Source organism: Nicotiana tomentosiformis, chromosome 3 (assembly GCF_000390325.3).
Source record: "Nicotiana tomentosiformis chromosome 3, ASM39032v3, whole genome shotgun sequence".
Lineage (NCBI taxonomy): Eukaryota > Viridiplantae > Streptophyta > Magnoliopsida > Solanales > Solanaceae > Nicotiana > Nicotiana tomentosiformis.
This window is the reverse complement of record NC_090814.1, coordinates 73,665,589-73,676,613: the sequence shown is the minus strand read 5'-3', so window position 1 is coordinate 73,676,613 and position 11,025 is coordinate 73,665,589. Positions and strand designations below refer to the sequence as shown.

The 11,025-nt window shown below is 41.0% G+C and overlaps 1 protein-coding gene across 1 annotated transcript; it reads right to left on the bottom strand.

The window, feature by feature from the left end:
• Nucleotides 1-5,700: 5,700 nt before the first annotated feature.
• Nucleotides 5,701-8,420, bottom strand: LOC138908011 (uncharacterized). Its single transcript, XM_070198641.1, has 4 exons — nt 8,094-8,420; nt 7,636-8,000; nt 6,869-6,968; nt 5,701-6,297 (listed from the first exon to the last, which is right to left on the bottom strand). Exons 1-4 carry the CDS (start codon nt 8,418-8,420, stop codon nt 5,701-5,703), a joined length of 1,389 nt encoding a protein of 462 aa, XP_070054742.1.
• Nucleotides 8,421-11,025: the final 2,605 nt, after the last annotated feature.

Here is an 11,025-nt window from a genome sequence, read left to right as displayed (position 1 = left end):
ACCAAGATAGGAGCTGAGTTATCCAACAAATAAGGTGAGTTTACTGCTCTCTTTCATCCATTTTTTCTTCTGTAAATTCATGGTAAGTCGTTCTATACTTGTAAGAACTCACGGGATGGTGATCGGAAGCCGTGAGTTCGAGTTATTCACTTGTAGCGGACTGTTTTGTGGACTGTTTTGTGTTGCTGTTGGGCTGCGTGTTTTATTACTATTTTGTGGAGTTTTGGAGGAGGAAGGGGGTTTATAAACACCATATAAATGTAGGGTGGTTGGCTGGTCGTTCGTCATAATATTTTCGGGTCGTTTGACACTACTACGGTGGTCGTTTTGTGTACGAAGAGATTGGGGTGTGTTGGGCTGTTTTGTAGTATTTGATGGTGTATATAGGGCTGGAAAATGATGTATATATGTTGTTATTGTTCTGTCCTTGTATTGTTGGTGTTATCTTGAAGTTGGAGGAAGGGCATATTATAGGGGAGATGCTACCCGTTTTAATACAAAATAGGTTTGTCGTTCGTTGTGCGATAGTTGTACCTTTCGTAACTTAACGATAGTATTATTATCATTCTTGTAGATTAAGGTGCGAAGAGGTGAGTTCAACTTGGTGATTGAAAAGATTGTGATAAGGTATGTTAAGGCTAAGCCTTCCTTCATTTTGGCATGATCTCGTAGCTACATGTGTTAGTAATGAGACAAAAAGAGAAGTTCATATTCATGAATTTATTCACACTATTCTAGTCTCATAAGTTACAATATTATTCCTTATCGAGACTCTATATTCAATTTTAGTATTGTCTTCTTTCAGTCAAGAGAGCAGCAAGCCTATATATACAGTATTACAGTATTTTCATTACCATCGAGCTATAATCGATGGGCAGGCCCCTATTGGGCAACCTCTGATCAGATGGAAAGTTATATACCGAGCCTACTGTGGCCGAGCGCCTATGAGCGAGCCCAGCATGGTCGAGATACATAGCCTAGTATGGCCGAGCGCCTATAAGCGAGCCTACTATGGCAGAGCAGTTATATATACCGAGCCTTATAAGGCCGTACAATTATTTTACTTACTATATTGAAGGAGTTGAGTCAGTATCAGCAGGTAAGTATATCTCCAGATCATCTTTGACTCCCAGTTAATTTCAGTTATCATATTATCAGTTCAGTTTCAGATTTTAGTTATTTTATTGCCTTACATACTCGGTACATTATTTCGTACTGACGTCCCTTTTTTGGGGGCGCTGCATTTCATGCGTGCAGGTTCAGACAGACAGACGGGTAGACCTCCTCAGTAGGTGTTTTCCGAGTTCCGCCTGATCGGTAAGCTCCACGTCTTTCGGAGTTGCCAGGACTAGAGTTTTGTGTACATCTTATGTATATCTGTATATATGTTATGGGTAGGTCGGGGCCCTGTTCCGATCACAGTACATCTATCAGTAGAGGCTTGTAGGCATATCCTGTTGGTTAGTGCAGTATGTTGGGTTTGTATAAATTGGTGGTTTGTCAGCTGTAGTAGCTATGACGGCCTTGTCGGCCTAGCTTTATATTGATATTTAGTTAGTGCTAGTTTCCATTCAGTTTTATATTTTGCTTCGCAAATTGTCTTGCAAGGTGGCCCCATGGCCAAAGTATGACATTATGTGTTCAGAGTCCCTTAGTCGCAATTTGGTACGCCAGGTTAGGTGAGGCACGGGGTGCTTGTCTCGCTCCTAGGTTCGGGGCGTGACAAGAGGCATCAAAGCCATCTTCAAATGGGGGCAACCGGACAAGAAGATACTTGTTGTTGGTGTTGAGGATAGTGAGGAGTACTCTTTCATGTCGAGTGTTGATGATGATGATGCTGATGACACTGAGGATGATGAGACCGAGAGTTCTCAGCAGCAGTGATCTGCTAGTCTGATGCAGACCTCAGGGAGACCCTCAAACTATTCTTATTTTATTTTGATATTGTGCAGTGAGGACACTGCAATATTTTTGGCTGGGGGTGGATTTAGGGATTATACTTTATTTGTACATTGATGCTATATATTTGCCCTTGCCGGGTTTATGTTGTGGTATGGATATTGTGTGCCCTTGCCGGGCTTGTTTTGTTATTGATTATCATGTGCTCTTGTCGAGCGTAGTTGTGATTGGTTGTACATAGTCAAGATTAGTCACTTTAGTTGTTTTCTTTAGTAGTTTTTAGTTTATGTTATTTTTGTTCGTTTAATATTAGTTGCTTTTGTTATTTTAGCTTCTTTTAGTAAGTTTTGTCCTTTCATAGTTATTTCTGTAGTGTTTATTTTATTTTGTTCAGTAGTTTTAGTTTATATTACTTTTATCTCTTTTAATAGTAATAGACTTTTCAATAAATGTCCTTGGGTTTTCTTTATGCTACGGTTCTTTCCCAAGAAATATTTATTTGTTGAACCGGATGACTTTTCCTTATGACGAATGGCATGACGATTTTCTTAAGGGAATTAATCTTGTTTTGTTATGTGGAGACTTTTGGATTATTTGGTACTAACAAAATTAATCTCTTGTATGTGATGTGTGAATTAAGAATACCCCTCCGATTGTGGGTTTTAAATTAAAAAGATAAGTTGCATGGGGAAGAATAATTTTTGAGACAACTTTTTGGCTCATTTGGTGACTCTTTGGCCACTAGTTGGCATGATATTGCTCTAAATGCTCTTGTTAAGAAGTGAAATTGATCCGGCTTGATTAGTTCATGTGCCATGTGTGCTAGTTTTTGTTATAAATAATCCTTGTGTTTACTTCTATCATCTAAGAACTTGCCTGGTTGGTCTTTCGATGCTAATGTTAATTATGTTTGGTTGGAGTGATGACCTTAGGCATTCTTTATAATCTTTGAAAAAGCCTCTTTAGCCTTTCAAGCCTACCATTGCATAAATATTATCACTAGTTTACCCCATTTGAACCTTTAACTTTTCTTTGGCCACCTCATTACAAACCTTTACCCTTTTGCGAAATAATCCCCTCTTTTGAACCCGTTCCTCCTTGAATATCTAGAATGAGGCTAAAAGCCTAAGTTGGGAGTGTTGGTGTCAAGTTGGAAATTGGTAAGGTTGTACATCGAGGGTAGAAACATATACCTCAAAGTTGTTTATATGAAGTTACTCAAGCTCCAAAAGAAAATAGTATAAAAAAAAATAATAATAATAAAAATAAAAATGGAGAGAATAATATGTGTATATATAAATATGGAGTCTTGAGAAGATTAGAGAGGTACTTTAAGGTGGTTCTATGTTGGTAACTAGATGCCAATAAGGGCGATGTGTTTTAAAAAGAAGCAAAGTGCAAAAAGAAAGACAAATGTGAGTAGTATTTAAGGAGGGTGTAGTCACTTGTATCCCAAATGCTTATCCTACCCTTCCCTAAACCTACATTACAAGCTTAAAAAGTCCTTATGGGATCTCCAACCGAATGTTCTTGAATAGGCGGTGAATTAAAATAAGGGCAAGCTTATGGCATGATATTTTGTAACACTTAGAAATTTTTTGTTGAGAGTGAGGGTCTTTGTGCATTTGTCCCTTGTATTGTTATTGTAAATATGGTAATTTTGGGACTTTCTTTCTTGTGATGGCACATGAATTAGTATGGATTGGTGATATTGATGTATCCCAAAAATACCGGAGAATATCATATCTTGGAGCATCTTTGGCTTTTTCTTTTCAGTCCATATACTAGAGAGAACAAGTCTTGGAAGCTAGGGTTCTTGCACACACACTTGGGTCTTGAAGATTTGAAGCTTTTGGTTGAGAACTTCTTACTCCTTTATGCTCATTTCTTCACTTGCTTGCTCTGTATTGTATATCTAAGTGTGTAGTATTTATTTCCAATACTTAAATCTTGTTTATGGAAATACTCATATTTAAAGTGTGGAATAAATATCTTGTTGTGCTTATATATTAAACGATTTTTATTTATTATGAAGTGAGTTGTTGTTTCTTTAATTATTCTTGTTCTTGAATGTTTTCAAAGGGATTAACTAACCCTAGGACTCGCCCATTTACTTCGGATTAGTTTTGGGAAAAATAGTTTGGGGGTTGGGAAAGATTAATTAACAAGAACTTAAGGCGTTGACCCTCACTTTATAGATTCTACTTAGGGATAGGAATGAACTACTTGTAGCCATATTCGGGAGTGCTTAATCTCTTAATTATTTTAGGGATAATTCAATTAGGAAGTCTTGTTAGTCTTCGAGAGAAGCTAATTTAGAATTATTATCCGAGGCTAATAAATAATAAACTCATTCATATTTATAAAATTATGAAATATATTGGATCGTTACTTGAGTGTAAATCCCGATGCACCCATGCTTGTAGCCACTGATCATTTTACTTACTTTCTAGGTCAGTTTATATTTTCGCATTTAGCTATAATATTTTCTCAACAATCATTCTAAGTGTTTGGCATTGCATAATAAGTGATAATTCTCTCACACTCCTAATCGCCTATATATTGTTCTCTGTGGGATTCGACCCCGACTCATAGTTGGGTAAATTATATTGCATTCGACCGTGTTCATTTACTTTTTAGTAGTGGATTTGGACGTCATCAACGCCTAAGCCCAAAATTACCATACGAAGCTACAGGAACCATCAAAACTTTATTCCGGATTCGTCTACACAAAAGTCAAACTCCGGTCAACTCCTCTAACTTAAGCTTCTAACTTTGGGATTAAGTATCCCAATTCACTCCGAAACTCTCCCAAAACCAAACTAACCAACCCGGCAAGTCACGCATCCATAATTGAACATAGAGGAGGAAATAAATAGGGGAAAAAGGCTAAAATACTTAAAACAACCGTCCGGGTCAATACATCCTCCCTCTCTTAAAACAAACATTCATCCTTAAACGAGTATAGAGACATACCTAAAGTGCTGAAAAGGTGAGGATAACGGCTATGCATATCGTGCTCGGTCTCCCAAGTTGCCTCCTCGACTGGTTGACCCCTCCATTAAACCTTCACGGAAGTAATATTCTTTGACCTTAACTTTCGGACCTACCTGTCCAAGAAGGTCACCAGCTCCTCAACATAAGTCATATCCTTGTCCAATTGGATTGAGCTGAAATCTAACACATGGGACGGATCACCATAATACTTCTGAAGCATGAAAACATTGAACACCGGGTGAACTGCCGATATGTTGGGTAGCAATTCAAGCTTGTAAACCACCTCCCCCACTCTCTCAAGGATCTCAAAAGGACCAATATACCTAGGGCTCAACTTGCCCTTCTTCCCAAACCTCACCACACCTTTCACGGGTGAAACAAGGAGCAAAACCCTCTCCCCAATTATAATTGCTACATCACAAGCCCTCTGATTGGCATAACTCTTCTATCTAGACTAGATTGTATTAAGTCATTCCTTAATCAATTTGACTTTCTCCAAGGCATCCTGAACCAAATATGTTCCCAACAACCTAGCCTCTCCCGGCTCAAACCAACCAACTGGGAACAACATTGCCTCCCATATAGAGCATCATAAGGAGCCATCTGAATACTCGATCGGCAGTTTTTGTTATAAGCAAACTCTGCAACCGGTAAGAACTGATCCCAAGAACCCCTGAAGTCCATAACACAGGAACATATCACATCATATAAGATCTGAATGGTGCGCTCGGACTGCCCGTCCGTCTAAGGGCGAAATGATGTACTCAACTCAACCAGTATGCCTAAAGCACGTTGTACGACCCTCTAGAAATGCGATGTGAACTGCGTGCCCCAATCAGAAATAATGGACACCGACACACCATGAAGATGAACACTCTCACGGATACAGATCTCAGCTAGCCGCTCTGAAGAATAGGTAGTCACCACCAAAATGAAATGTGCGGACTTAGTCAACCCGTCCACAATCACCCGTACTGCGACAAATTTCTTCAAAGTCCTTGGGAGCCTAATAATAAAGTCCATGGTAACACGCTCACATTTCCACTCGGGAATCTCAAGTCTCTGAAGTGAACCGTCCGGCCTCTGATGCTCGTACTTCGCTTTTTGATAAATTAAGCACTGATCCACATACTCCAATATATATTTCTTTATTCTTCTCCACCAATAGTGCTGCCTCAAATTCTGATACATCTTAGCGGCACCAGGATGAATGGAGTCCCCCAAATTGTGGGCCTCCTCAAGGATCAACTCACGTAACCCATTTACATTGGGCACATATAATCGGCCTTGCATCCACAACACACCGTCATCTCTGATAGAAACCTCCTTAGCATCGTTATGATATACCATATCCTTAAGGACAAGCAAAAAGGGGTTTTCATATTGAAGCTCTCTGATGCGCTTATATAAAGAAGACCAAGAAACCATGCAAGCAAGAACCCGGCTGGGCTCTGAAACATCCAGTCTAACAAACTGATTGGCCAAGTCCTGAACATCTATGGCTAGTGGCCTCTCTAGTGCTAGTAGATATGCCAAACTACCCATACTCTCTGCCTTTCGACTCAAGGCATCGGCCACCATATTGGCTTTCCCAGGATGATACATCATAGTGATATCATAGTCTTTAAGCAAATCTAACCATCTCTGCTGCCTCAAATTAAGATCTTTATGTTTGAACAGATACTGAAGACTCTGGTGGTCGGTATAGACCTCACATGGAACACCGTATAAGTAGTGCTTCCAAATATTCAATGCATGAACAATAGCTGCTAATTCCAAGTCATGGATCGGATAATTCTTCTCATGAACCTTCATCTGCCGAGATGCGCAGGCAATCACCCTACCGTCTTGCATCAACACGCGCCAGGCCCAATAACGATGCATCATAATATACAGTGTAAAACCCCGAACTCATAGGCAACACAAATATTGGGGCTATAGTCAAAGCAGTCTTTAGCTTTTAAAAGCTCACCTCACACTCCTCAGACCATCTGAAAGGAGCACCCTTATGGGTCTGTCTGGTCATAGGTGCAGCAATGGAGAGAAACCCTCTATGAAACGGCGATAATATCCTACCAAACCAAGAAAAATCTGAATCTCAGTAGCTAAAGACGGTCCAGGGCAACTCTGAACTGCCTCAACCTTCTTCGGATCTACCCTGATCCCCTCAGTAGATATCATATAACCCAAAAATGCTACTGAATCAAGCCAGAATTCATACTTTGAGAATTTTTCATATAACTTCTTTTCCCTCAAGGTCTGGAGCATAAACCTCAAGTGATGCTCATGATCCTCCCAGTTACAAAGTACACTAAGATGTCATCAATAAATACAATGACGAAAGAGTCAAAATATGGCTGGAATACGCTATTCATCAGGTGCATAAATATTGCTGGGGCGTTGGTCAGCCCAAATAACATCACGAGAAACTTGTAGTGACCATACCGAGTCCTAAAAGTAGTCTTCGAAATAATCGGATCTCGAATCTTCAAGTGATGATACCGTGACCTCAAATTAATCTTTGAGAACACTCTATCACCCTGTAGCTGGTTAAATAAGTCATCAATGTGTGGCAATGGGTACCTGTACTTTACTGTAACCTTGTTCAGCTGTATATAATCAATACACATCCGCATAGTACCATCCTTCTTCTTCACAAACAAAACCGAAGCACCCCAAAGTGACACACTACGCCGGATGAAACCCTTATCAAGAAACTCTTGCAGTTGTTCCTTTTACCCCTTCAGCTCCACTGGTGCCATACGATATGGTGGAATGGAAATGGGCTGAGTGCCCGGCAACAAGTTAATACCAAAATCGATTTCTCTATCGGGCGGCATGCCCGAAAGGTATGCTGAAAGCATATCAGGGAAATCTCTCATTTTCGGAACTGACTCAACGATAAGAGTATCAGCACTAACATCCCTCACAAAGGCTAAATATGCCTCACATCCATTCTCAACCATCCTATGTGCCTTAAGGAAGGACACAACCCTACTAGGAATATAATCCAATATACCCCACCACTCTAACCGTGATAAATCTGTCATAGCCAGTGTCACAGTCTTGGCGTGACAATCCAGAATAGCATGATAGGGCGACAACTAGTCCATATCCAAGATCACATCAAAATCTATCATATTGAGTAACAATAGATTAATTGTGTTCTCAAAACCAACAATAACAACTAAACACACCCGATACGCACGATTCACAATACTAGAATCTCCCACATACGTGGACACATATACAAGAGAACTCAAAGAATCACGAGATATATCCAAATACAAAGCAAAGTAAAATGACACATAGGAATAAGTGGAGCCTAGATCAAATAAAACTGATGCATCTCTATAAAAAATTGAAACAATACTTGTGATGACCACGTCTGATGCGACAACCTTCGTACTACCCAAAAAAGCATAGTATCTTGCCTGGACTCCCCTTCTAGGGTGACCTCTACTCGCCTGACCTCCACCCCTAGCTGGTGGGTCAAGTGGAGCAGCAACTGGAGCAGTAACCATGGCCTGTGAACCCTATGGACCCTGTGGAATACGTGGAGCCTGTGTAGTATGTGGAGGTGCACACCTCCTGACTCTGGGGTAGTCCCTCGCCATATGTATGGTATCATCACACTCAAAGAAAGCTCTCGATAGGCATGGCTATTGAAACTGACCCTAGCCTGGTCGGCTGGACTGACCGCTAAAGGTACCCCATGCAGGACATGCACTAGATAGTGGATGAGCAAAATGCACAACCTGAGACCTCGGAATAGCCAGAGTACCACTAGAAGCTGGAAGTGCTGAATGAACTAGACGCCTCACATAGACTCTAACATGACGGGTTAAAGCTGGGGCGTGGGCACCACAATATCTTCCGAAATCTCGAGGCCTCTTGGCCTCCATGTCCTCTCTCTCAAGGCCTTGTATAGTTCCCAACCTCCATGCGGTCTCTACCACCTGCTGATACGGAGTATCCATATCCAACTCTCGAGCCATGCTAAATCTAATACCATAGTTAAGCCCTTCGATGAATCGACGGACTTGCTCTCTAACTGTGTAAACCAAGGCAGGTGCATGTATGGACAACTCACTGAAACTGATGTCATACTCTGATATTATCATAGTACCCTAGCGCAGCTGCCCAAACACTCTCAAGAACATCTCTGAAAATTGAGTCCATGTAAGTGAAGTTACATTGGCTGGGCTGCCATCCTCGTAACCCTACCACCACTGATATGCTTCTCCGACAGCGTATTAAATGCAACTCCGCTCGTCTCCACAACACCCATGGTGCGAAGAATACAGTGGAACTTCTCTAGAAAACCCCGCTCATCCTCTGCCAGGCCACTATAAGTAGGAGGAAGATACTTCTACAACCTGTCAAGTTTCAGCTGCTCCTCCTCAGACCGGAACAACAGGCTGCACTGGCATAACTCCCAGGACCTGATCAACCTGGACCCTCTGCTCTCGAGTATAGGATGCAGGAGTCTGGGCTCCTCCCCCGGCCTGAGATGTAGCTGGTATGAGGGGAATCGATCCTGCCTGAGCCAGAGCACCGACATGCTCATAAACTGTGATAGGGTCTCCTGAAGCACATGGGTGACAACAGGCGCCTCGGGTGCCTATCCCCCAACCGAAGCTACTGGTGGCTCCTCAATTGTTGCTCGGGCAGGTGCTCTAGCTGCACCACGTGCCCCTCCTCGGGCTGCCCCGGTCCCCTCTCTAGTAGCGCTAGATGGGGGCGTGGGTGTCTAATCATCGGATCCAGCAGTGCGTGCAGTGGCGAAGCCACATGGTCACAAGGGTGGTCAACTGACCACCCTTCGTCGAAATATTACACTGTTTATATAGGTAAAATATTATGTTTTAGAGGTATATAACACATATTGAACACCATTTGCCGAGAATTGTTTTTCACTTCTTTCAAATTTGAATACCCTTCGGAAACTTCCTAGCTTTGCCACTGAGTGCGTGTCCTCACCATCTGTGAGAGAATAGAAAGACAAAAATTCAGATGTCGAAGTCATCCAATTCGCACAATAAGGAATCAAAGAAGTAGAAATTTCTTAACAGTTATGTAGCATCTTAAAGATAAGTACAGACGTCTCTGTACCGATCCGCAAGACTCTACCAAACATGCTTATGACTCGTAACCCTATGAACCTAGAGCTCTGATACCAACTTCTCAAGACCCTAATTTCCCACCTTAGTATGTCGTGATGGCACCTAGTCTCTAAGATTAGGTAAGCCTAACATGTATAGATAAATAGCGGAAATAATAATAAAACCTCAAATTTAAACCATTAAACTATCATGATAAATCTCAACAGCACAACTGACAAATAACTCCAAAAATATGGTAAAACTGAGTCATAAGCTCTACAGGATATTCTAAAACGTCTACTACAATATTATCTAATAAAGGAAATAATAGTAATGAGAAGATAAGGGAAGGTGACTCGGAGGCCTGCGGACGTTGGGCAGGTATACCTTGAAGTCTCCTGAATGCACTTAACTAAACAATCTCTAGTGTCCAGCATCCGGGCAGACGTACCTGGATCTGTACAAAAAAATATGCAGAAGCATAATATAAGTACACCACAATGGTGCCCAGTAAGTTTCAAGCCTAACCTCGGTAGAGTAGTGATGAGGTCAGGTCAAGACACCTACTAGGTCATGATAAACAAAACAAAATATGGTAACGAGAAGTAATGGAAAGCGGAGAAATGAATGATAACAAAGTAGTTTAGCAACGTAAACTAATGATAGAATTTTAAGCAAAAAGGCAACAAGAAGGAAACACATAACGAGAACCACAATTAATCAATTTCAGACAAAAACTGGTAAGGCAAGAAAGAATAAAAGCAATAAGAATTGCGCTACCAATAACTCTTTTCAATATTAAATACACAACAAGAATCACAACCGAGGTACCGCCTCGTATTTACATTTCACAATTTCAATCACAATATTTCCTTATATCATCGCGTGAGCCTTTTCATTTAGTTTTAAAAATTATTTTTCCCTAAATTTCTACACGCGTTTTAGCGTACCTTATTTCACCGTGTGGGTTCAAAGAGTTCCCCTACTAGCAACACGTGTATCAAGCCTACCTTATCTCACCGCA